The 27,087-nt window shown below is 41.3% G+C and overlaps 5 protein-coding genes across 5 annotated transcripts; 2 read left to right on the forward strand and 3 right to left on the reverse strand.

Moving 5' to 3' along the window:
* Window positions 1-16,816: 16,816 nt before the first annotated feature.
* Window positions 16,817-18,722, reverse strand: MYCTH_2082917 (uncharacterized protein). Its single transcript, XM_003665370.1, has 4 exons — window positions 18,243-18,722; window positions 17,812-18,180; window positions 17,359-17,751; window positions 16,817-17,300 (listed from the first exon to the last, which is right to left on the reverse strand). Exons 1-4 carry the CDS (start codon window positions 18,483-18,485, stop codon window positions 17,004-17,006), a joined length of 1,302 nt encoding a protein of 433 aa, XP_003665418.1. The 5' UTR covers window positions 18,486-18,722; the 3' UTR covers window positions 16,817-17,003.
* A 394-nt stretch (window positions 18,723-19,116) lies between these two features.
* Window positions 19,117-20,019, forward strand: MYCTH_2316017 (uncharacterized protein). The gene is made up of 6 exons (XM_003665371.1): window positions 19,117-19,191; window positions 19,246-19,285; window positions 19,348-19,480; window positions 19,553-19,631; window positions 19,693-19,734; window positions 19,789-20,019. The coding sequence occupies exons 2-6, from the start codon at window positions 19,263-19,265 to the stop codon at window positions 19,809-19,811; spliced, it is 300 nt and encodes a 99-aa protein (XP_003665419.1). The 5' UTR covers window positions 19,117-19,191; window positions 19,246-19,262; the 3' UTR covers window positions 19,812-20,019.
* On the reverse strand, window positions 20,018-20,918 carry MYCTH_112137 (histone H2A-like protein). The gene is made up of 3 exons (XM_003665372.1): window positions 20,723-20,918; window positions 20,318-20,610; window positions 20,018-20,264 (listed from the first exon to the last, which is right to left on the reverse strand). The coding sequence occupies exons 1-3, from the start codon at window positions 20,776-20,778 to the stop codon at window positions 20,209-20,211; spliced, it is 405 nt and encodes a 134-aa protein (XP_003665420.1). The 5' UTR covers window positions 20,779-20,918; the 3' UTR covers window positions 20,018-20,208.
* A 1,952-nt stretch (window positions 20,919-22,870) lies between these two features.
* Window positions 22,871-23,784, forward strand: MYCTH_112136 (histone H2B-like protein). The gene is made up of 3 exons (XM_003665373.1): window positions 22,871-23,129; window positions 23,219-23,290; window positions 23,345-23,784. The coding sequence occupies exons 1-3, from the start codon at window positions 22,967-22,969 to the stop codon at window positions 23,521-23,523; spliced, it is 414 nt and encodes a 137-aa protein (XP_003665421.1). The 5' UTR covers window positions 22,871-22,966; the 3' UTR covers window positions 23,524-23,784.
* An 89-nt stretch (window positions 23,785-23,873) lies between these two features.
* On the reverse strand, window positions 23,874-26,433 carry MYCTH_2309102 (uncharacterized protein). The gene is made up of 3 exons (XM_003665374.1): window positions 26,068-26,433; window positions 24,515-26,015; window positions 23,874-24,464 (listed from the first exon to the last, which is right to left on the reverse strand). The coding sequence occupies exons 1-3, from the start codon at window positions 26,192-26,194 to the stop codon at window positions 23,990-23,992; spliced, it is 2,103 nt and encodes a 700-aa protein (XP_003665422.1). The 5' UTR covers window positions 26,195-26,433; the 3' UTR covers window positions 23,874-23,989.
* Between the last annotated feature and the right edge of the window lie 654 nt (window positions 26,434-27,087).

Raw genomic sequence — 27,087 nt, forward strand, 5'->3', positions numbered from 1 at the left:
TAATATATTTATCCTTAATAAGGCTACCTAATATATATCTTTGCTCTTTTATTCTTTTTAACATTATATAGAATACCTTCTCTTTTATTATATAGCCTTGATTTCCGATATCTTAGCTCCCTTTATATAGAGAATTAGAGCCTATACCTCTTAGATAGGAGTTATATATTTATAGCTTAATTTAATATATATTAAAGACTTAGCTAGGATAGACTTAGTAGGTATAGACTTAATAGGCATTATAACCATTATATAGAAGGTACTATAGAGGCTAATAGCTAGTTAGTTAGATCTATCAAATTAATAAAAGAAGGCTTATTAAGATACTTTAAAAGTATTATAACTACTAGATCTAGAAGACTTAATAGACTTAGGCAAAAGGTTAAATAGGAATAAATCCTAGATATATTAAACTAGTACTAACCCTCTAGGGTACCACTTAGCACCTCTAGAACCAAACCTCCGTCTGGTTAGATAGGGAAGAGCTTTAGCTTAAAATGTCCAGAGTATCTAAGTATTTATAATCATAGTAGACAAGTCTGACCATCTAGACGGTAACGATAATAGAGGTAGTAATAGTAATGTCCCTCTAGATAGATATAAAAGAGTCTACTTATATAGAAAAAGATACCTTTAACTTATAAAAGAAAGAAGAACTATATCCTATTACTTTAATTTAATCCCTTAGAGCAAATAAGTATTAAAAGCTATCTATTATCCTTATCTATCTTCCTAGTACCCTTAGATAGGTAGCTACTATTTATACCTATTATATATAATAAAGCTCTATAGAACCGGAAAAATAAAACTATACCCTATGCCCCTCTAGTTATATTAAGAACTTCTAGCCCTAGTTTATACTTCCCCTTTGAATTTGCCTAAGGCTTCTATTAGCGAATTTAGACCTAAAACTTTACTTACGTTCCTTATAATGCCTAACCTACTTAGCTTTACTATTACCTTTAGGTAAGGGCTGTTTCTTAGATACCTAATACCTTTATTAGGCTTTTACTTTAGTATCTAGTATATCCTAGCCTATAAATTATAGTAGGTACTTAGGAACTAGCTCTAGATCTTTAGGTCCTAAACGTTCGAATAGTAGGGGCTATATCTATTTAGCTAGGTTATCCTTAGAATAATACTAATAAGCCTATCCTTTCTTAGTAGCTTAGGTCAAGTATATCTCTTATATCTATATTAGTTTATTTAGCTTTGTCTTAGTCTAACTAGGCAGCTATTATATTACTAAAGGTGCCTATTTAACTAGTTACTATTACTATAACCGTAAAGGTTTTCCTTATCCTTCTATAGCTATAAGTTACTCTTCTACCTATTCTATTATATATTAATAGATAGCTATCCTTAGCTTATAGGGATACTTAAGCGCCTATTAGAGTAGCTAAGGCGGCCTAAGTCCCTTAGGCGCCTTATTAAGGAACCGCTAGACGTCATTATCTATAGGAACCTAGTAATCCTTTTTTATAACTAGTTACTTCTTTATTAATAGTAGGTTGTCTTCTCCTTCCTCTATCTGGACAGAGATAACCGATTTTACCTATCCTAGCTATAGCTATAGTTATAAAACTAGTAGCCTCTAAAGTAGCTTATCTATAGGCTACCTAGATATTTAATAGGGACTAATATCTTCCTAAGGATTCTTTAGCTTTTCTAGCTAAAGGGAGCTATTAGGTAGATAACCTAGAGCTATCTAGATTATTCTAAGCTAGAGTATTAATATCTTATTCTTAGCCTCTATTACTTTTAGCCTTATATATAGATAGCCTTTCTACTAGGGGAGCTTAAGCTATACCTTATCTCCCTATTATATCTCCTAAAAGTAAAAGTAATAGAACTTAATAACCTAGATACTATATTCCTATTAGCCTTTTTATTTTAATATTACCTATACTATTAGCTAGTATATATAATCTCTAGGTAATAGAAAAAGAAAGCTAGGGTAAATGACCTTATTCTATAAAGTCTTAAATAGATCTTTTTAGCTCTATTTATTAGAAGGATATAAGTCTATATAATAGAGATAAGACTTTATCTAATTATATATAGCTATAGCTTAGTATAATTATTATAAGTAATAAAGGATTACCTAGAATCGTTTCCTAACTACCTCCTTCCATTTTTATAGGGGTAGTACTAATTACTTAGGCTTTAAGTCGCTAATAGCCTCTAGAAAGATATAGATATATAGCTTATAAGCTATTAGTATATACTAAAGTAGGTTTAGGAGGTTATAGCTATTTAGGTATTCCTTTCTTAATATAAGCCCTTTAATATTATATAGGCTTATAGTAATATTATATTAATATAGGCTAAAATATATCTTCCCTTAGCTATATAACCTAATATATAAAGGAAATAAGTAGCTAATAATCTACTTATTAATCTTAAGATTAAGGCTTATAAGCTATTCTAACCTTCTAGTTACTACTTCCTTAGGATAAGGAATAGGCCTAATATATAGCTTGTTAAAGAGCTTCTAGGTATTATTACTCCTAGGGTAATTAGCAATTTCTTTCCCTATAACCTAAGTTATAAGGAGGTACTAAAGAAAGAGCCTTAGGGTTTTAGGATCCTCTCTTAGAAGGAGTAAAGGTAGTCCTATACTTAGTTAGCTTAGCCCTCTAATTAAAGGGAGAGGAACCGATCCTTCTCTTCTTCTTTAATCTGACTCTCTAACGTTATCCCTATATATATTTACTACTAGAAGACTTATATAGAGTTACTTAAAACCTAAATTACTAATATTTAGAAAAGAATTACTTAGAGGGATACTTACCTAATGGTACCTAGCTATCTAACTAGGTAGAGAAGACATTTTATTTAGTATTTTTATAAGTCGGTGATTTATAATTTATAGCTATTAGTTATAGAAAAGAGAGAGGAAAGGAGGGTTAAGTTAGGGGTATTTATAGACCTTCTAGTTCCTCTTAGATTCCTTCCTTATCTAGCTATTCTAGGCTATATTTACTAGTTCTAGTACTATCTAATAGGTAACTATATTAGCCTCTATATAACTAGGTTATTCTTTATTATAACCTTAAGGAATGACCTTAACTTATATTTTATCTAGTAAATAATAAAGGAATATAACCTATTATATAATAGGTTATTTTAACCTAGGTATACCTTCTTTAAATAGAAGTCTAATAGTTCTAATACCCTAACTATTAAATTACTTAAAAGATAAATATCCCCTATTTCTCTTTAAACTTCTTCCTACTTTTCTACCCTTCTAATTAATTCTTACTTATAATTATCTTCCTTTACTTAGATAGCTAGTATTACTTTTTCCTATATTACTTCCCTTTTAAACTTACTATAAGCTCCTATAAGTAAGTTCGATTATTATATCTACTAAAAGAGTTAAGCGCTAGAGATATAAATCCTCTATCTAGGAAGATATAGAAATTAACAAGGATACTAAGCCTATACTTCCCTTAATAATTAACTAACTAGTAGATTTGACGACTACCTAGGATAATCGGTTCTTTACGCTTCCTAAGTTTATATAGGTAGTAAGAATGGCCTACCTAGAAGATCCCTTAATACCCTTAGATTATCTAGAGGTAGCCTTAATATAATATTAATATAAATTATTCCTTTTATATTATAGATTCTTTTTCATTAAATACTTTAAAATATAGGTAGTCCTATATATTTGCTAAGAACTAAACCTTAATCCTAATATCTTAAAGTAGATATTTAGAATCCTAAGACTTGCTCCTACCTATATAGAATTCTTCTATACCTATAAAGGAGCCCTAGTAAAGTAGTTATACCTGGTTTTTACGGAAATTAACAATAGTAGTCTATTTAACTAGTAGATTTATACTATAATTACCTATTAAGCCCGAGTTCTTAGTTTATTTATCTAGGTATTTAAGGATATATAAAGGTAACTTCTTCCCTCTAATTAGAGGAAGAGCTAATTAGGGATATAGGAATCTAGTACTATATTAGGCCTATAAATAGTCCTACTAAAGGTTAATAACTAAGGTTACCCTTCTAAGGAATAAGAAGCCTATTACTATCTATACTATATAGCCATTTTATAGCTACATTTTAATAGGTCTTATCCTAGACAGATAGTATAGAAACTGTTACTAGAGTAATAAGAAGTATTTATAGGAAGATATGGTTAATAATAGCTCTTAAGATCCTAACCTTTAGCTTGTAGGTTAGGCCAAATTTAACCTTAATAGTTAGCTAAAAAATATCTAGCTAGTAATATAGAAAAAGAGTTCTCTAATTTTAATAGATTTAGATAGTATAGGTAGGGATTAATAGGTGACTTATAAATAAGGTAAACGGTAATTATGGGTAGGAAACTAGGGATTTAGGGAAAAGGGGTAAAGCTAGTATAGAAAAGGGGTAATTAGGGGTTTAGGTAGTAAAGAGTAAATAAAAGTAAAATCGAATAAGGCTAACTTATATTTTTATTAATAGCCTAAAAGTTAAAACCTAGGTAGTTTCTCTCTAGTTAGTTCGACTATAAGCTCTTACTATTACTATTATTGCTTTTAGGCTTTAGATCTAGTAAGTTAGTTACTTAGTTATAGTTGCCTAGTTTGTCTAGGAGCTTCTTCTTTTATTACTACTTCTTTAAGCACTTCTAGTAGTAAAGAACCTACTTCCTAATTCTAGGGGTTCTACTTGCCTAGAAAACTATTAGATCTATTAGCTTTAAGCTAAATTCTATCCCGCTTAAAAAACTTCTTAACGTGGTTTATAGAATATAGTATCTATATAGTTATATTATCAAGAGTCTCTAGGTAATAGGTATTCCTATTCCTAACTTCCTAGACCTAGTATAGGCTATATTACTAATATTAGAGTTTTCGAAACAAGCTTATATCGATCTACCGAATATTATTATATATTAGAATAAGATTACCTACTTTAACTTAGGCATTCTCGGCTCTAAATTTATAATATTAGGCTTTATATTAGCGTTTAGCTATTTTTTATCTAGCTTTAGTAACTTTTTTAGTAATAACTTCTAGATTAAATTCTATATTAAGTAATACCTTAATATAAAGTATTAATAACTATAGATAGGCTTTTACTTAATTTTCCCTATCTAGTTAGATAGTTATAAAGTCTTAGTAAAGAATTTACTAAGTTAGGATATCGTTTTCGATTAGGCTAATAAGATTATAGTTATAGATAAGGTTAAAGGGTAAATAGCTATAGCTATTTTAAACAATAGTATAGTTAATATATAAGATATAAAGGAAAAGCTATTACTAGTTCTTTCTAATTTCTATAATTATCTTTACTAAGGTAGCTATAATAGGTATATATCTAGCCTTGTTAATACTATTAGCCCTAAAGTTATAGGGAGAAATAATAATACATTTTACCCCTAGTTCCTCTAGGATAGCTTTCGCTTCCCCTGTAAATTTAGATCCTCTATTAACAACTATAACTGTTAAGAGTCCCTAATAGAGGAGAATATTATAGTTAATGAAATTCTTTACTACTCTAGCTAACTTATTAGGTAAGACTTCGGCTTCTATAAATCCTAAAAGATTATTATACGCCTTAAGGAGGAAATAGGGTTTCCTTCTCTAGTTAGAAGGTATAAACTAGATATCTAAATACCATTTTATAAATAGGATTAGAGAAGGTTCTAAATCTAAATATACCTCTTTAAATCTTTTAATATCCTATACCTAATACTCTAGGTAGGTACAAATCTACTTTACTATATTAATATATATTCCCTTCCAATAATAGTAGTTAGTAACCTCCTAGTAAGTAGCTTCTCTACCCTTATAGCCTATCTTATTATAATAGGCTTAGAAAATTTATTACCTCTCTTCTAGGGTATTTACTATATAATAAGGATTCTAGGTATCATTTATTAGCTAAAGGAATAGATAGCCTTTATCTACTAAATATTTAAGCGCTTCCTTCTTAAATAGATGTTACTACTAGTATGGTCAGATAGCTATTAGTTCTTCTAGAGTGGCTAAATACTATACGATGGCTCTAGAGTATTTAGAGTATCCTTCTTTAAGGTTCAGGTCTATAGGTTTAGGAAGATTGCTAACACAGTTAGTATAGATTTCCGTGTTAACTTAATCATTAATATCCTCTTTATTTGCTTTCTCTATCTAGTTAGACGGACTAGGAGGCTTCTATAAAAGCCTATTAATAATAGCATTTTTTTAGAACCTAGAATATACTTAACCTTAAAGTTAAATAGCTAAATCTATATAGTCTATTATATTATTAAGGCTTTAGGTATATTACTAGTTATACTATTTAACTAGTAAACTAGGACAAGAGTATCTATTTCTATAATAAAGTAAGTGCTAAAGAGGTACTATTAGAAACGTTTTAATAGGAAAAGCAGTCTATAGAGCTCCTATTTAGTAGGGTTATACCGTTTCTCTAGGATCATCGAAAACAAGTAGTATAAGGACTAGGGTAATAATTATTTAGGTTTAGAGTTCCTTTATAGCCTGCTATTAAGTAAGGCCTTATTCCTAATAGGCATTCTTCTTCATTAGGTCATATAACGGCCAGGTAATAGTAGTAAAGTACTCTATCTAGATCTGGTAGTAGCTAATGATCCCTAGGAAGGTACAAATATACTTTAAATCCGAATAAGAAGTCTACTCAAGGATTTTTACAACTTTATTATTATTAGGTAGTCACCCTTTAGATATATAAAGGTAGCTAAGTAATACCACTTATAGCCGATACTATTAGGATTTCCTAGCTATAATAGTAGCTCTAGCAAGTTTAACATTTAGGAGAACTATATTAATGTTTTAAAGGTATTTAACCACAAATTTCCGTAACCTAGGGATAACTTCTTCCCTGTTATAGTCAGACTATAGTCCCTTTATATAGATATCATCTAGGTAAACGTGGCAGATATCCGGAATCAGGTTCTAGAAGATCTAGGTCATCGCTCATTAGAACTAGGCAATAGAGTTTATTCTACCTATAGGGAGGGTATATATCTAGAAGAGGCTAATAGGTATTTAAAAGGTAGTAAGATCCTAGCTTTATTTATTAAGGTTAACTTAGTTATACCTAGAAAAGAGGTCTAAGAGGGAGATAACTTTATAACCTCTAAAGTCCTTATTAAATTCCTCTATAGCTAGTGGTATAAATATATCCTATATAATTATAGTATTAGCTTTCTAAGCGTTATTAATTAGCTAGAGACTACTATCCTTCTTAAAGACTAGGAACTAGTTATTATAGTAGCTCTTCTAGCTAGGCTTAATAATCCTATACTAGATCTACTACTTTAGGAGATTAATAACCTTTAGTATTAATAGCTTTAGAATAGGGATACTCTTTAATTGCTATACTATATAGGGAATAGTCTAGATAATCTAAGGGGGAATAATATTAGAGTAAATCTATCTATATTTAGTAAAATCCTATATTAGAGTAGCCTCCTAATTCTATAGGACCTATATAAGGAGTTCTTTCTCCTAATTAGATAGAAAGCTTCCTATAGATATAAATAATATATTAAGCCATTTAGTTATAAGTTATATCCTAGGCTCTATGTCTGAAAACTATAATATAATAAGGCTATCTTACTCTAACCTAAACTTTATCTTTTTAATAGCTTCCCCTAGGTACTATTCTTACTAATTAGGGTCACTATTAGGTACCGAACTATTACTAACAGCTATATCTATAAGGTAAACTTTTCTAGTCATAGACTTTTATATAGTAAACGTCTATACTTCCTATAACTCTCTTCTAACCTCTAATATAAGTTTCCTAAGCGCTTTCTATCTATCTAGATAGCTAGGCTTCTCTATTTTATCTTCTATTTCTTAGTATCTCTATTTTAAAGTATCCTATCTACTAAGATAAAATGTTAAAACTTTAGTAAGTATATTAATAAGAGGTAGACAAGAAATCCTTAATATTATATTAAAAATAGCTTTATTAGCCTAATTATTAAGAAATCTAAATAGAATTTTACTATCCTAAATGTTAGTAAATATAATGGTAGTAATAATCATTATAACTAGACGTTAGAGTTTATCTCCTATAAGTTAATATTTTTTTTAAATGTTATTTTAGCTATAATATCTAAGATAATTAACGCTTTAATTAATTTATTCCTAGTAATAATATTTACTATAACTAGATAGCTAGTTTTATAGCTAAATATTAGGCTTATATTATAAATAAATAATATACTTAGTAAGATTTAGTAACTACTAGTATCTCTATCTAGAATAAAGAAATACTTATAGATTAAGATAGCCCTTAAGATAATTATATTAATTAATCTCCTAGTAAATAGCCTACTATTATAAAGACCCTAGGAAATTACTATTATTATCTATATAAAGAGATAGTATTTCTATATTAGGCTAAGGGTAATTATATTATACTTAGATCTAGTATTAATTAAAGTAAGTACCTTCTTACCTTTTAGATCCTTAAAGTTATAATAGAGTATTAGTAATATATATATCTATATAAGTATACTTATCTAGATCTTCTAGCTAGTAAAGAGTATATAGATTAGAGCCTAGAAGGATATTTTAATCTCTTTAGAGTCTAGCTAATTTTGCTATCTAATAAGGTAGTTACTCTAAAATCTATCTATTATAATAGCCTACTACCTATTACTAATAACCCTTAGAAATGCTAGAACCGTAATTACAGACTCTTCTCCCTTAATGCTACTCTATCTACCTAGGCAGTTAAGGTATATCTTGACCTCTTATAACGCTCTCCCTCTTACTTATAAAGCCGGCTTATTAGGGAAAGGAATAGCTAAGCCCTTATACTTAATTACCTCCTAAGGACTTTTATAATCCTACTTAAGGAAAGTAATTAGTATATTCTTAAATGCTAAGGAGATCCCTAAGACCTTATTAATAGTATCTTTAATTAAAGAGCCTTACTAACTAAAGAAAGTATATTATAGGCTATATTCTCCTTAGTCAATTTCTCTAATTCCCTAAAACGAATAGTTTATTTCTATCTAGCTAGAGAGAGAGCTCCCTTACTAGCTAGATTACTAACCCTCTTAGTAATAATTATAACCCTTTAGCTTATAGCTAGAGGTTTAGCTCTTCCTACTTCTATATTTCTTTTTGGTAATTAAATAGTTTTTACTTTATTAGTCCTCTCTTACTAGATAGTATTCTATATTAGCTTATCTTCTATTTCTATAAAATAGTACTTTATAAGGGTAATACTCTATATTATAGTTACTATATTACTATCCCTATTAGAAATATCTTTATTATTAACCTCTAAGTCAGTAGTATTAAAAGCTTATATCACTGCTTAGTCAGACTATAATATATCTACTAGTAAGCCCTTATAGTTAGTAGCAAAAACAGGGTTATCTGTCTAAGACACTGTCTATTTTACCTATTAGATAAGAGTATATCTACCTTACTTATAGTCTATCTAGAAATTGATCTCCCTAGCCTTAGTATAATTATAGATTAACTCTAGGGAAACTCTCTTAGTATTAGTAAGGTAATTAAGGGAGGTTATAACTAGTTCTAGTAGATATATACCTTTAATATATTAAAGGAAGGCCTTATTAGTAATAAGATTTAGATCTAGATAGTACTCTTAACTATATTCCTTTTAGTAATACTCTATAAACTATTAGTATAGCTCCTAGCTAGGAAGGTCTAGCTAAAGAGAGGTACAAGTATAGATAATATATTACTAAGTCCCCTAATTAGCTATAGTAACTATATCTTTATTCAGAATTTTGACTTACTAATTTTCTAGAAGACTAGGATCCTTCTTACCTAAGATCTATTTAAAACTAAGTCAATAGATAAGACTATTATAGATATCCTCTACTAGGATTAGATATCTATAGGTAAAGTATATCTAGTTACTATAATAATAGTAGCTATAAAGTATAACGTAATCCATACCCTGCTCACGCGGCTACCCTGCTCGCGCAGCCAAACCTCCACCTAAACTGCCACCCAATTTACCCCTGAACAAGAGAAATATCTAGGCAACAACAACAATTCCAACAGCCAAACAGCCAAGCAGTGTAGTTCAATTCAATCTAGTAATACTTTCCTTAGTATTATATCTATCTATCTACTTAAACAAGCTCTTACTTTCAAACCAACTTGACGAAGCTTATAACTCTACAAAGTGCCATACGCCGTTCCTTTTCCTTCTATTCAACGGCTTCCTTTTTCTCCCTTTCCTACTTCTGTTCCTAAATCTCCTATACAGTTAGTACCCTAGCCTGGCCAAAGTGCTTCTTGGTCTTCTTCGTCCGTCTGTCTTTACTTTTGTTGACAAGCTCCTAGTTAAGTGTAGCTAGGGTAATATTATCGGTACACAAGGCTAGAAAGTCCTCCTTCAAAGTAGTGACCTGGCGTTTTAGAGGAGTGTCGCAAAGCTAGGAGAAACGGGGGAGTCGGACGGTAGCGGCCAAGGATTTTCTCTGGGTGGAAAGGAATCAAGCCAGCCCTACTCTGCGCGCCAGGGATATTCTTTGGAATCGTCTTTCGTGCCTGCTGATATGGAGGAACTAGAGGTTGTCGGAACGTTGAAGAGCTTTGCGGCCTATCGAATACTGTGGACTTGTTTGGCGTTTAGGGCGTTGATGGCTAGGGCAATAGATACCTCGTGTTTTGCGCGTTCTATCCGTCGGTTAGTAATAGTTGCTATAGTGTTTGAAGACGACAAACCGGTAGTTTGGTGGAAAATACTGCTGTTCGAATTGCTGGCTGAAAGGCTATTAAAGTGGCTGCGAATTGCTATTCGAATTGCTGTTCAAATTGCTGTTCGAATTGCTATTCGAATTGCTATTCAAATTGCTATTCGAATTGCTGTTCAAATTGCTGTTCGAATTGCTGTTCGAATTGCTGTTCGAATTGGTGGAAGTTGGTAGAAGTTGGTGGAAATTGAAGTCTTAGATATCCCTGCGCGAGCAGGGTAGCCGCGCGAGCAGGGTATAGATTACATTAGCTAAGGTCAAACTCGGCTGGAATCTACTACTCTTCTTCTTCTACTAAGACTCTTAAGTAGCCGATAGGTAGGTCTAGATTTCCTTAATCTTATTGTCACTTAGGTTATCTATCTAGTTATAAAAACGCCTACCCCTATCTAAAGATTTATAATTAACTTTGCCCTTATTAATCTAGAGTTTATATAAGGTATCTATAAGCCTATTAATAATCTTATCAAAGGTAGTATCTCTCTAGGTAGATAAACCTAAAGGACTTTCCTATATCTAGGGAGCTAAAGGACTTTTCTTAATAATCTAGCTTACCTATAGTTTAACTTCTCTTCCTTTTAGATCTAGCTTATAATATATTAACCTAGTATTAACTCCCTTATATAGATACTCCTATATAAAGTTATAGAAGTCCTCTTACTCTATATTATTAACCTATAAGTTACCCTTTTTATAGATATAAAGACTAGTTTAGAAAGTAAAGGGAAATCTATCTTATACCTTCTAGATAGCTAATAACTAGTAGACTACTTTCTTTTTCTTTAGTACTTAGGTAAGTAGAATATTAATATACTCTAGGTAATTATAGATAGACTTAGCTAAATCTATATACTAGAAATCTATAAGACGCTCTAGCTCTTAAGTAAAAGTTTCTTAGTAAGAGTCGTTCTACTTCTAACATTCCTTAATAGTAGCTTCGAAAGTAGCCTAGTCCTTTTTCTTTAACTCTAGCTACTAGTCTAGGATTTTCTAAAGGTTATCTATATATTATTACTTAAAGTGGGAGATCTTATTAATATCATCTTTATTGAAGATCTTATAGACCTTTATAAAATACTTAAAGTATTTAGTAACGTTATAACTAGAGAAGAGACTAGGTAATCCTTTATTTATTAGTAAAGGGAATATAACCTAAATAACTTTAGTAAGTCTATCTATTATAATATCTACTTAAGTATAATATTTAACTTCTAAGTCTAAAGTAAGGTTTCTAAACTCTAGTAATTAATGTAATTCTAATAGTATCCTTCTTAATAAGGTTTTAATATATCTAGGTATAAGAGGTATTTAAAAGTAATAATTCTAATTAAGGTATTTATTAAACTAATAAGAAGAATAATATCTAAGGTTATTATCCTTAATTATACCTTTCTATTTAGGTAACCTCCTTAAAGATAACTCTTCTATCTAAATAGCTAATCTAAAAAGCCTTTCTTCTTTCCTTTAAATCTTTCTATAATTAGTAAGATTAAAAGTAAATTTAATCTATTACTTTTACTCCTTTAGAGTATACCTAATAAAGCTATTTTTAAACCTTCTAATAAGGGATACCTTATAATAATAGTATCCTAACCCCTAAAGTTAGAATTCCTAAAATAATAAGATAAGCCTATACTAGACTATTAAAGAGTAATAATATATAAATAGATATACCCTTACTAGTAAGCGTTAGTATTAAGGTAACTAGGGCTAAGATAGCTATAAAGCTTTCCTCCTATATCTATATAACTCTAAAATCTTATTTCCGAATCCTAAATAGTTCTAACGTTACTAATCTATATTTTAGAGTTTCTATCCCTCTAGATAGATATCAAACTCCTTTAAACTTATTGTCCTATAATTCCTACTATCTTTACTAATAATATTATTATATTAGGGCAAGAGTAGTTCCCTAGCCTACCGCTAGATATACTAATCTCTTAGTACCTATATTTACTCTTCTTACTTTCCTAATAGTTTTACTATATACGCCTCTATATATATATCTTTACTCCTCTATTATAAATATTACTATCCTACTATACTTAAAGTCTAGTAATCTAGTTTAGACTTAAAGCTAAACTCTTCCTTAATTAAGCCTCTAAAAATATAAGCTAATACTAACCCTCTAGGGTACTACTTAGCACCTCTGGAACTAAACCTCTATCTAGTCAGATAGGGAGGAGCTTTGGCTTAAAATATCTAAGGTATCTAAGTATTTATAGTCATAGTAGACAAGTCTGACTATCTAGATAGTAATGACGATAGAGGTAGAGGTAGTAATAGTGATGTCCCTCTCGATAGATATAAAAGAGTTTACTTATATGGAAAAAGATATCCTTAACTTATAAAAGAAAGAAGAACTATATCCTGTTACTCTAATCCCTTAGAGTAAACAAGTATTAAAAGCTATCTGTTGTCCTTGTCTATCTTCCTAGCGCCCCTAGATAGGTAACCCCTATTTATACCTATTATATATAACTAAGCTCTATAGAACCGGAAAAACAGAACTATACCCTATGCTCCTCTGGTTCTATTAAGAACTTCTAGCCTTAGTCTAATATAGGGGAGATTACTATAGAAATTATAGTATAAATAGGATTATTAGTACATTTTGTAGGTTATTATATGCTAAGCCTTAATATAGTCTTATAATGTCTTTTAAAGCTAACCTCTATAGTGCTTAAACTTACTAAAAAGCTGAATATAGAAACCTTAGGAGATTTAGTTATAAAGGGACCTAGACCTTATTTTATAGGGTATAGGGGTCTATAACTATTATTCTATAAGGAGGGTTCTATAATGGCGAATAGACCTAGGGAGGCTTCTAGAGTATTACGTTGCCTAGAGGCTAGACTAGGAAATAGGGCCTCTATAGGACTATTCTAGCTACTTCTTCTTTTTTTTATAGTATATTAGTATTCTAGATTAGGTATTAAAAGAAGGATAAAGGTTTTTATTTAGCCTATTAGGTATAGTTTCCTTTGTATATAACTAGAGAGGCTCTAGTATACTTATTAGTATAGTAGTATAAGATTAATAATAATAATAATAATAATATATAATAAAGTTATAAAACTAGTAAATAATTAATTTATATTAGTTATTTGAATTTATTATGATTAAAATAAAATATTATAAAACCGTTATATTATTTATATAATATAAATCTAGAAAACAGCCTTTATATAAAACTTAGTTTGTTAATTAGCAAATTATATAGGATGTAGAGTATAAAGTATTAGTAAGCATTTATCTATGTCGGCTATTATCATCTGTTCTCTGGTGCTGTCTCCTAGCTTGGAAGATTATCAGAGAGTATGGCGGCTCGCTTCGGCAGGGGAAGGATAATCTTCTCCGCCGTTCACGGCCGATCAGACCACGTGGGAAACACATTCAGTTGAGCATGGCAATAACCCTAGCGGTGGCAAGTGATTAGTCCGGGGCTGCCCCGAGCCTTCGCTGGTCAACGAGGTACTATTGACAACGTAGGTGAGAGGCCGCGGATATGGGGCTGTCCCGTCGACACAAGATAGGACGAGAGACCTCAGCAGGGTCGGCGTGTACAGTCATAGTAGACATATACTCAACAGTACCTGGAACATGGCATTCTTGTTCATCTCCCGGGCCCCGCCTTGACCTACCCTACCAGCCTATAACTTTAAGTCCAATCCTGTCTACCGATTGATTCACAGAGTGCATTCTCCCGAGGCCAGTATCCCCATTGGCACCTAAGCTTTGTCGCTATTGTTTACTTCGACGCTCTGGCCGAACCCTTGAATCGTCTGGTTGTCAACCGGGCGCCCGGGTAGTATGGCGGTCTTGCTACCGTTGGCGCCCCCTTGATGGAGTTCCTCGTCTGTATGTCAACCGTGATGTCCGTCCGGTCGTGTGGTTCTCGACGTTCCTGGTCCTGGTTGTTGCGTTCAATATGTTTCATACCCGAGGGCAGTTCCCGGCCTCGGTCACAAGACTTTGAGCTCACCCGCTGTGTACGCTGGGAGTTACCCCTGTGTATTTAGTACTTCTGATTGTATGCTTGGTTACCTCACGCTTTTGATCATCACCATGCGCAACGTGAAATACCGTTTCTAACTAGCGCCTGGCCCTTCCACCCCCAGGCTCTGACCCACCACGGGAAAGTTTTAGCCTTCTTTTGATTTCCTCTTGTGTTGTACCCGTCGCCGGTGTTCTTTGTACTCGGTATGGAGTCAGTAACAGTTAGCACGACCTTCGAGCGACTGGTCTAAGCACGTGTCGTGTGGCCATTTATTCCATTGAGCCCGTTGATACGTTCAGGTGCATTCCCGCGTGTCTTGACATGAGGATAGGGTCTTCCGCCATTCATGTCTCACCATATTTCGGTCACTGGGGCCAGCTCTTAGTTTACCGTGATTGAAAGCGCGCCGGAAACCCAGGCAGCCGAAGACTCCGGCTCCTCGATGGGGTTTGAGGGGCATTCACATTATTGCGCCCGCGATCCAAATGTCTACGCCGTCCCCCAGGAGTCTATAGGCATCGTGTTTACATTTTAAGGTAAATCTGACGGTGAATGATGTAGCAATCTAGCGTCACAGAGCCCTCGTTCTTCCTAGGTTCGATCCGTGTTGGAAGGAGAGGCGCTATAGAGCTAACTCTTTATTCGGTTATACAAGTATAATAAGTGGCTAGGGACAACGTTTTGCACCAGTTCTCTTTCCGGAATCAGGTTTTCGTTTGACGCCCCCAGCGAGGAATTCACACGCTCTAACCCAGGCTTCTTGCAATTTAACGACTATGATTTCTGCTAGCATCCGTTCCTGACCGTACGTTGATGGTCTTGGCCCCTCGCTTCCCCTTTGCAGTCGCGATCATTTCCCAAACAATGGCCGACTGAGCCATTCTGTGGCACGAATAGACGATATTTCCCGGTGGCAGTTAGTCCCAACTGTGGGACTATAGACATGCCTTGTCAACATGCCTTGTCAAAGTCCTTGTATGCTCGAGCTACACGCTTATTTGCAGGCAATGCAAAGGGGGGAACGTCAAACGTGGATTGGAACATCATGCCCCCATCCCGCGGATTTGAGTATCAGTTCGACGCCCTTATGCAGGCAGGTCAGCTTCGTCTGGGCTGGTTCCAAAAAGGATACACACTGGGAAAATTCAGACCTACGCGGACTGCCCTGGCAAGGATCGTCCAGTCGAGCCCCAGATAGGATTCTGGTTGCTAAAATCCTAGAAAGGAACCTCTTCCTTACACAGTACACCTCGGCCCAGTAAGGCGGAGAAAAAAAAAAGAACTATGACACCTAATCCCCATCGAGAGTAGTGTCATGTCCACCGCCTCTACCAGAAGGGGTTGAAATGGCTGGCGCGTCTTCAGATGGGATGGTACACTAAGCACTGGTACGGCCTATATTTCACCACATCACCAGGAGCCGCCGCCAGCCCCACCTAATTAACCAATCCCACGGCGGGAAAACACATATGGACAGTGACCTTTTATGCGGTTTCGGGTTTCTAGCTTCCTTGTAGAGTCCGGGCTCCCTGCGTTTGCTCCCCAGTGTCTGGCCAGGACTCCATCGAGCGGTTGGTCTCTGCCAACAACAGGCGAAACAAGATGGGAAACGAGACAACTGAAGCTCCCCAAGGTACGTTTCACCTAGATTCTCGTGGCCCATGGTGGTTAGCGGGAAGCGGGACAGGAACGTGCAGCTACAAGACACAAGATTGAGGAATAGTACCCTAGCCGTCCTTGATTTGTTTGTCTCCCGGACGCGGTATTCCGTATTCATACCAGGCTAGTCTGGTTGAAGACACTGATAGTTGTTCACACTCGGTGTCGAGTTACCACCTGTGTCCCACCTTCCCCAGCTCGACTGCAACCGCCCAGGCCGTGGATGGACCCGTCCGACAGAAAATCAACTTCCCAGTTACTCACCTCAACTGCTCTGGCTACATAGACGTCGATGGGATGCGAGGGGATATGCCATGATAATAACACTGAATGATACAACGCAATGACCGACCCCCGCCGTTCCGCCACCCCCCGACTTGCGGGTCGGGCATGCCAGCGGCGGGACAGCAGCGGCGGTAGCCCTTATTGCAAAACGACATGCCCAAGTCCAATTGGAACGCCACTAGGATGCAGTGTACGAGAACCAGAGTCCTCCAAGAGCTTATATTACACAGGCGACCGTGTCACCGCTGCTTCTTCCTTCATGGGCAAACACCAATCTTGCCACCCCTTTCCTCTCCAAATTTCGTAGAGAACACCCGACCCAGCCAAGGCCTAAAGGAGCATTTTGCGGGGGTCCTCAATGTACTCCTTAACCTTGACCAGGAACTGCACCGCCTCCCTGCCATCCAGCAGACGGTGATCGTAGGTGAGGGCAAGGTACATCATCGGGCGGATCTCCACTTTGCCGTTAACGGCCACGGGGCGATCCTTGATGGCGTGGAGGCCGAGCACCGCACTCTGTGGCAGGTTAATGATAGGAGTGCCCATAAGGGAACCGAAAACCCCTCCGTTACTGATGGTGAAAGTACCGCCAGCCATATCCTCAATCGTAAGTTTGCCATCACGAGCCTGCGTTCTCTGTGTCAGCACAGACCAGGGGCAAGCAAGCATAGCTGTAGGACCATACCTTCTTGCCCATCTCGGCAATAGCCTTCTCGATCTCAATCATGTCCATGGTCTCTACGTTGCGTACAACGGGGGTAACAAGGCCCTTCTCTGTTGCGACGGCAACGCTGATATCGACGTAGTCCCTATAGACGATGGTGTCGCCACCATTGGGGCCCTCGATTGACGCATTAACTACCGGGATATCGCGCATAGCGAGAACGCAAGCGCGAGAGAAGGCGCTCATGAAGCCCAGCTTCACGCCCGTCTTCTTCAGGACCTCATCCTTGTACTTATTGCGGAACTCAATCAGGGCCGACATGTCGACCTCGTTGAATGTGGTCAGCGAGGCAGCAGTATTCTGGGACTGCTTGAGGCGCTCCGCGATGCGGAGACGCATCCGGTTCATCTTCACCTTCAAAGTCTGTCAGCGCAAAGTACGGCAAACGTGAAACCCCACTGGTGGGTGACCTACCCTCCTTTCTTCCCGGCTACCCAGAGTGGCAGGAGCTTCGGTGGTGGCTTTTGCCGGTTTGGCCGGCTGCTTCGGCGCAGCCGACTCTTCCTTCGCCGGGGCAGATGGAGTAGCCGGCTTCGTTTCCTGCGGCTTGGGCTCTGGCGCATTCTTTTGCTCCGTCTGTTTCTCGGGTGCTGGCTCCTTGGGCGTCTCCTTAGGCGTCTCCTTAGGCGTCTCTTTGGCCTCCGTCGCGGCCGGCTTATCGCCCGACGGCGCGCCACCGAGCTCAATGCGCACCAAATCCTGGCCGACAGTGACAGTGTCTTCCTCATTGGCCAAGAACTCTTTAATGATGCCGGCTTCTGGTGCGTTCACGGCAACATCGATCTGCCATGGTGTGGTACGTGAGTCAAATGCGCACTTGCAGCCAATGTAGAGTGTTTACACACCTTGTCCGTTTCAATCGTTGCAATCTCCTCATCCTGCTCAACAAAGTCGCCAATAGACTTGTTCCACTGTTTCAAGGTGCCCTCGCTGATCGACTCGGCCATCGTCGGCACCTTGACAATCGTATCGGCGTAGGTCCGTACATGCTGAAATTGCAGAGGGAGTTGGCGTAGTGCTGAGCTCGTGCTGGAGAGCGAAAATCTAGGAGCGGTACGAGCCGCGAGCCGAAGTCCTCGGTAGAGCATGATGGCGACGTTTGAGCAGTCAGAACCGGGCAGAATTGGTTGCGGGAATTCGTGGCGGATGTGGGAACGGCTCGGCTTCGGTGTTCAGGATCTGCAGCAACGTGGATAATTTCCTGGACAGGGGATAAGGCAAATTGACCTAGTTGTGTACAAAGAGAAGGAGGGAAGCACGAGGCACTGTTGTGTTTTGATGCGCCGTTTACAGACAGGAGGGAGGAAAAATTACCTACAGGAGCCTGTTGGCGGAAATCCCAGCCTCGAATCGAAGCAGGGTTGCAAGGAGCACAAGCAGCCCGAACGGCGCTGCCGGCGCCATCGCCCACTGGCCCGATGACCTCAGCCTGCAGCAGCTTTGCCATAGGTAGGTAGCCTGCCAAGAACCAAGATCCACGGCTTTCGCATGGCTCGGCGAAATGGAACGGGCAAAGCTTCTCTGGGGCGCGAGGTACTTTGCACAACTCACCCAAGCGCCGGCAGGACTGTTGCCTCAGGCCTCCCCAAGATCGCTTGACGAGGCGGGCCAAAGACCCACCATTTATGCCTCAGGCATAAAGTCTTCCGGAGCTCACCAATCCACTTCGCGAATTGAGCTCAGCGCAGACCAAGAACCGTGAAGCTCCAACAAACCCGAAGCATATTCAACATCGCCAGCGCATATTCGACCGTGTCCGGGTGCGAATTGGTATATTGAACCAAGAGCGACCAGGTGAACTGCTACGGGCACTGCATTCACCCGGCGTTGGGCGCTAAGAGATAGCAGAGAACACGCCGCCCATCATGTCCTCAAGACAGGCTGCGCTGTCAGTTCCATGCCCCTTACCGGGGATAGCCGGTGAATGGACGTTGCTAACAAGAAACCCAGGTCGCTCTACCGCCGCTCGCTGAAGCTCGCCCTAGACTGGTCGGTACAGCGTCATCTCTGGCGCGGCCAGGCTCTCTACATCCGTTCGCTGTTCGAGAAGAATCGGGATGTCAGCGATCCGAGATTACAACGGGTGCGCAGCAACCTTCTTGTTTGATAGAATTACGACTTGAATGATAGGAGACTGACATGGGATACTGCACAGGCGTTGCTAAAGGAGACCGAGAAGCTGCTGGAGAAGTGGAAACACCCGGACCCCTACGTCCACCCTACCGCTCCTGGAGGTGCGAATTGTTCATGGCATCACCTTCCCTTCTGACCTGCGAGACTAACAGAGTTATGCAGGATCGAAATACGAGAGAAACCTCCCGGCGCCCCACCTGGATCGTAAGTTGGCTTGCTTTGCGCGTCTCACTCGAATTAGCTGACAGGCTTTTGCAGCTCCCCCCCCGCTCAAGTTTTGACGGGCTCTTTCGCGACGAATCTCTTGTACATAGGAATTCGCATATATCAAGGCATGGGAAAGTCTGTGCGATGCCGGGCTCAAATGCACTTATCATCTTAAAGAGTACTATGGCACTACTGGGTAATCTGTGCGATGCAAGAATTTCGTAAGCGACAAGACTCTACGCGGTACCGTCAACGAGTCGCTTCCAATGCAGACATCAACTCGAGCAAACTGTGTCAGGATTTGGATGTTCAGAGGATATTCTCATTCATAACCATGACCATGCCCATCATGGAATTAATGTACAGCCCAAACACGCGCAAAAAGCAACCAATGACCCGAAACCGTGACCCCGATATCATGAACCCAGCGTGCCGACCAGAAAATAAAGCAAAAAAACCCAACCGCGAAAATCAGAGCTCCTGCGACAAGTTCTTGCCGGTCTTGCCGGTCTTCTTCGGCAGAAGGTCTGGAAACAAAGTTAGATTTGCGCATTAGAGATCGTCTGGTAAGGCAACGTACTCTGGTGGATGTTGGGAAGGACACCACCCTGGGCGATGGTGACGTGCCCGAGAAGCTTGTTCAACTCCTCATCGTTCCTGATAGCGAGTTGCAAGTGACGCGGGATGATACGCGTCTTCTTGTTGTCGCGAGCGGCGTTGCCAGCCAGCTCCAGAATTTCAGCGGCAAGATACTCGAGAACGGCAGCCAGGTAAACGGGAGCACCGGCACCGACACGCTGGGCGTAGTTGCCCTTCCGGAGAAGGCGGTGGACACGACCGACAGGGAACGCAAGACCGGCCTTAGATGAACGACTACAAAAAGTTAGCCAACTGTAAGAGCACCGGAACGGGCATCTGGAGTTCAAGGCTGAACCATGCCCAACTGCACGAAGGCGCGGGTAGATGACGCGAAAAGGGCACCTACGATTGCGCGTTCTTGGAACCGCTCGCCTTGCCACCGGACTTGCCGCCGCCAGTCATTTTGATTGATGGTCCTTGTCAAAGGATAAAAAAGTTATGTGGTTGGTGTAAGGGCGAGGAAGAGCTTGACGCGCGAATGCAGTGATTGATGGGAAAACGGAAGTTGGTTGAGTGGGAGTTGGAAGAAGTTGACCCGCGGTGGGGGAGGTGGGAGTTAAGTAGTTTTCGCGTAAGGGTGTGGGATCACGGATCACTCGCGCCTTTCTCAGGTTGTTGATCAGAGCTGTTGGAGCTAGTCCCAAAACGGTTATGTGCATGGTTGCGATTACACCCAGATAAAAAAAAATCGGTCGACTGCTTCAGGCTCATTTGATTGGATGCTTATGGAGCCGAGCTCTGCGCCCGCAAGCTTCAAATTCAAAGCGACTTCCCTCCCGACGGGGAAAAAAAAACTGGCTTAAGTTTGCTCAAGGCCAGGAAAATAATGCTCTAGGACAGCCTGCTCTCCGAAATCTCGAACGCGTTCTTCTCGTCCTACACCCTGGCTGAGCAAAACAACCACCACCAATTCTCAGCTTCCTCCCTCAATCACAGCTTTCACCTCTTCCCTCCATCAAGTCTGGTTTGCAAGGGCTGATAACTGATCGACCTGATTTAGGTAGTATAGTTGCTTGATCCTGCTAATTTGCACACTCTCACTCCAACGTCGGTACCCAAGACAGATGATTCTGTTCCAGGATCATCAGATTCCGGGTTTGCTCATCGGTTTCCGTCATTCTGCTTGGCTGTACAAGGTCCTGCAACGCTTGAAGGGTTGAGTGCCCGTCGCACTTCCCCATCGTTACCCAATCCTCCAGGGTTTTTGATTTGTCCGGCGTTAGTCCCCATCCCCGTATGTGTGGGTTTTCCATCGGGGTGTTTCCATGCTGGTCGGAAACCTGCTCCCAGATTGCGCAGTTCTTGGGTTCCGGGTTTGTCAAGTCTTACTCGGCGATTTGACTTGCCCTGGATTCGAATATCAGGTTCGTCGAGTCTGGGGTAACCAATGAATGATTTGGCTAGATCTTAGGCCACAAGTTAGGTATGATGGGCTCTTGGGCACTTGAAATAGCTAGTCATCCGGCCCAGCGCTTCCAGTATCTTACCCCGAATATAGCCTAGGATATACGTTCAAAATCGGGCCTCAAACCCATGAATGAGTATGTCCTGGTCGAGTGAAATCATTACTGTAGGGCAGAACCGGGGTTGTTATCCCCGGAGGGGTAGCGTGAAGCGGATACGGGGCCATCAATTACATCTCCATGCGGCTCTTCCCGCCCTGCCGGTAGTTCTTGTCCGCATGTGTGCACATGTCACCGCAGGACCTGGTGGCTCTTCCCCATGTCTTGGAAAGCGGATGGGGATGTGTTAGAGCTCCTGTGGGCCAATCAAGCGTCACGGGAACCGTAAGGCTGATTGTCTTTCATACACTCCCCCGTCCTCGACTACACCTCTGCCTCCTGGCATTTGAGTTGTTCTCTGACAAGTATTGCAAGCTGGCGCCCGACATGCGCATCGCATAGATGCACCATATCCTTACCCACTCTCTGGCCATGCTTTGATGACTTGAAAGTAACATGTGTCGGCCCCATGTAACTCGTAGGCAACGTTTGAGCAGCTGATTGTGCGCTACGATGTAGTGCTCCCAATAATGCTCTTTTCGTGGTAAGGATTGCGCGAGGTGAGCAATGTTGACAGTTTGCAATACCCTTTCATGGCTCCTGTATTATGTGGATGAGATCCAGGAGCCACTTGCTGTTGAAGTTGCAGAGTGTGGCACGGACGCCAGCCACAGGAATGCTGATTCTCGGTTGGAGCCAAAAATGAAGTTACGTTCCGGAGTACACGGCTAAGCTGGGGCCATTTTCAAAAATGGTTCCAGGCCAACTTTCGAGGCGAGTTTGCTGGTTTGGGACGTGTTATGACGCTCGGGCCATCGCGTCACCTTGCGCCGTGTACGGATGTATTTTTTTGCCAAATCACATTGCCCGTCGGAATGGATCCACTTTTTGCGCGGTTCCCCCAAATCAGCAGAGCCACTCCTGCCATGCGTGTCCAGCTACAAAAAGGCCATGTTCCCCTCGCAGTTGGCGATTCTTCCTCCATCAATCAACTTCTTTTTCCCGCATCGCGTCCACAACATTAAGCTCCATCAACGACTTTCAGTCACACCTCATTCTTCGTCAACCGAATCTTAGATCATTTTACAATGGCCCCTAAGGCTGACAAAAAGCCCGCCTCGAAGGCCCCCGCCAATGTGGCCTCCAAGGCTCCGGAGAAGAAGGATGCCGGCAAGAAGACCGCGCCCTCGGGCGACAAGAAGAAGCGGAGCAAGGCTCGCAAGGAGACCTACTCCTCCTATATCTACAAGGGTAAGTTCACTATGACTGTGAACATGCAACATGCGTCGTGTGCTTTGCCCCATTCCACGCGCGTAATGGGTCGCTGACGCTTTTAAAAGTCCTCAAGCAGGTCCACCCCGACACTGGCATCTCCAACCGCGCCATGTCTATTCTGAACTCTTTCGTGAACGGTGAGTCTCATTCCGATATGCCTCACGGCAACATTATTCTGACATTACAACCAGATATCTTCGAGCGCGTCGCCACCGAGGCCTCTAAGCTCGCTGCCTACAACAAGAAGTCGACCATCTCGTCGCGCGAAATTCAGACATCGGTCCGCCTCATCCTCCCCGGCGAGCTGGCCAAGCACGCCGTGTCCGAAGGCACTAAGGCCGTCACCAAGTACTCGTCCAGCACGAAATAAGCAGTCGGGTTGGGTTTTGCTTTTCTCTTTTTTTTTTCTAGGGCACAGGGTTTGCTTGGCATTTGGGAGTCATGATGAGGCTGGCCAAGGCATGCGCGCCCCTTGGAGTCTCTTAATGCAATGCGTCACGGATGGTCTGCTTTTTGGGGGCAATGTTTTTTCACGGTTACGGGGTTTGCGGTTGTACAATACCTGCCTTGACATCAGGGTTTTGGGCGAAATGAACTCGTGCATATGATCAACATCAAATTCCTTCGTGCGTATTAATGAACTTGAACAAAAGCGCGGACGGTGTGAGTGTCACGAGTATTGCGCAAACCGCATGCCATTGCACCGCATGCCATTGCGATCCTTGCACTGTAGCTCTGGAGTGGAATCGCGATGGGCTGAGATGTTGACCACAAACGGGGTTGGCGTGCTTGACTTTGAACATATCATACCTCTTAAAACTAGTCCTAGAGATGTCTTAACCAAGGCCAGCTTTCGAGCGTTTCATAACCTGCGCCACTGGCTCCAGGATGCCCTGATTGTCCGATGCGCCTAAGGCCATCCCCTTGCTCCAGCCCATCTTCTCCAGCATCGCGCGTCCTTTATTCTCCCGTCCAAGCTCCGGAACAGAAGCGCCCACGATTTCTCCCTCCCGGAGCGTCAGTGCCTTATGTCCAGATCGGCTCCCGCCTGTGTTTCGGGTCAAGCCAGTTTTCTGGACCTTAACGTCGACGCGGTGGAAGTATTTGCGATGGATACGCGACGCCATTTGATCCACGTGGCGCGCCGCATCCTCGAATCGGGTCGATGCGTACCGGACCGTTCGGTTCGTCCGATATAGCACGGGACGGCGCTGATCACCCTTGCCGGTGGACTGTGACTTGATGTCGAACTTACTTGCAAGCTCGTGGAGGACCTTGCGCGCATGTTTATCGAGCGGCGGGAACTCGAGGCTGAACTCCGTTAGATTTCACGTTGCCGTCTTTCAAGGTAGCCTACTTACCGTTCCGCGGATCCGACAAGGAATGATGTAAGTTCGAGTTTGATATCGTCCAACCTCATCCCGGATAGGTATTTGACGCGCAGGTCGTCAGGACCTGCTTCTTTACCCAACAAGCCCTGGGATCGAAGGGTCTCGCGCTCTTGTTTGCGGCTTTTCTTCCGCTCTCGATCTCGCTGCCAGGCAGTTTTCAGAGCTGCCTCAATTTCCGAATCAGAAACATTGAAGTTGGGTGGGTGCTTGCTGCGTCGCTTGCGCGTCCGCCCGCTGAGATAACCCCAGTCAGCGAGGTCAAGACAATCGAAGGCGTCGGCAACTTGGGTAGCGCTGGGGGGTTCGTGTGGTGCCCGACCGGAGTTTGCCTTGAGGACGCGTTTCTCCTTCGATTTTCTTGTGCCCGTATCCGCAAAGGCGCTGGTAAGGAGGAGCAAATCATCGCTACCCATCCCCAGCTCTTCCTGCTCGGCAAAGAGACGGGCAAGCGCCTCATCCTTTGTATCCGCGTCCATGTCGTGATCGTCCTCGCTCTCTACGAAGTCGACCATACCGGTATCGCTGGCGTCCGATTCCGCAAACTCTTCAACTTCATCCAGTGGATTGTCGCCCTTGGGTGACTTTTCGTCTGTGACGCCGAAATCGATCGCATCATCGTCGCCACCAAGATCCCGATGGCAAGTTAGTGGCTGAATCTGGTTCGCGAGGAGGTCATCGTCAGAACTTGCGGCCATATTAGCAATGTAATCTGCCAATATTGCATCCTCCTCAGCGTCTTTCATTGCTTCGAGAGCCTGCAAACGTCTGCGCCGGGCCTTTGAACGCTTCTGAGATACTTGGCTTGGAGGCCTGGTGTTCTGAGCATTTCCTTTCTCGAAACGACTCAATATCACCTCCGAATTGTGTTTATCGTGCTCCTCCGGGGGGGCGGGAGTAGCCCTAGGAAAATTCTCATTCCCCAAGAGGGGCCTCCGACTATTAGCAGTACGACCTTTGAAAAGGATAATCTCCTCGCTCGAGTCAGATTCGGCGGATGAGGACCTCGGACTCGCAATCTTCGGCGGAGTGATAGAGGGATCAATTGTTGGCTCATTCTCTGCGAGATCAAAGAAGAACAACTCTTTTGTTTCGCCGCCTTCGCTTATCGACGGTTGGTCCAAGCTACCTGCCGATTTCGTGGCGAACTCGGTGCTGAGAGATATCTGACCAACGATGTCAACGGCTGTTTCTTCTTCGATGGGCACTGCCGCAATATCCTTAGCATCATCGGGGTTGGTAGCATCCTGCAGCTGACCAGAGCCCCCAACATCCTCAATGACACCCACAGAAGATCTCCCAGGCATGCTGAGCCCAGGTGGATCCTCAGAGAGCAATCTTTCTTTAAGAGGCTCGATGTACCCGGCGCTCACGAATGTCACAGGCTTCTGCCTTAGTTTGGCATCTTCCGACGCCCAGGCTGAAAAGGCCTGATGGGATGCGGTGTGTTTAGCCTCATCTCTCATTGAGAACCCTATCTGAGGTCAGAAACCGTGGCTCCTCGGCAACGAAGGAACCTTGAATACCGTTTGACTGGGAGCCAGCATTGGGAGTTGCAGGGACGAAGCCTGGCAGCTTGCCCCGAGGTGCCGCCAGCCGACCCTGCGAGGCTTTGGCGCTGGGTAAAGACCATCTGCCTCTTCTCGGCGGCATGGTATCCGTGAACCTTTAACACCCTATAGAGAACCACGAATGGTTCCGCTTGGACCGAGAAATAGCCAAGAAAACTCCTCAATCGCTGTCTTCTTGTGGGAATGCGTCGTTTTTAGCGTAGGGAAATAACCGTACTCAATCAATTTTCAATAAGGCAACGTTGTGGAAATGGCCTCATCGAGGTGAGGCCGTTTGTGGTGGTTAAGTCGGGAAGTTTTCGATCCGCGGCAGCCTGAAGGGATGTCGGCCGAAAGAGCCAGACACACTCCACTTAGTACCTACGGGTTAGGGTTGAAAATTGCGGACAGATTATCACATGCCCATAGCGGCGCAGGAACAGAGCCGGGTCGTTACTGCGTACGAAGCTCTCTTATTTCCTGTGTCGTACTTTCCATCTTCTTTGCCTGGCGTTCTATCAAGTTTCACATGGCAACAGCGCAGTTCTGCAAGTTTGTGTTGTTGTGGTGGGTGGTTTACACCAACTCGCACCCTATTATTTGAACATTGCACTAACCAAAACAGGCATCGTCGAAAGCAGACTGCTGCATGATTGACGTGCGGATAACGGCCGCCTTGATGGGAGAGGTGGGGGCCTGGGGCATATGACATACACCGGTGGACTCGACCTCTAGACTTTAACATCTGCACGCAGCCAGCTCTATGACCTTCTCTTCTTGAAACGTGTTCTCCCGAGCCCTCTACAACCTTTCGGGGTACATCAACCAACTAGGAGTCGTGGTGTCCTTGCCTAAGAATTGAACATTCAAGGGTTCTTGACGCCCACGGCGAAGACGGCCCTTCAACGCGGCGGTCGCCTTGCCAGGAACATTTGCGTCGCGAGTACTCCGTACATCACAAAACGATTCCGCCTGCGCTGTTTCACAAACGGCATA

This window comes from Thermothelomyces thermophilus, chromosome 5, assembly GCF_000226095.1.
Source record: "Thermothelomyces thermophilus ATCC 42464 chromosome 5, complete sequence".
NCBI classification, from domain to species: domain Eukaryota; kingdom Fungi; phylum Ascomycota; class Sordariomycetes; order Sordariales; family Chaetomiaceae; genus Thermothelomyces; species Thermothelomyces thermophilus.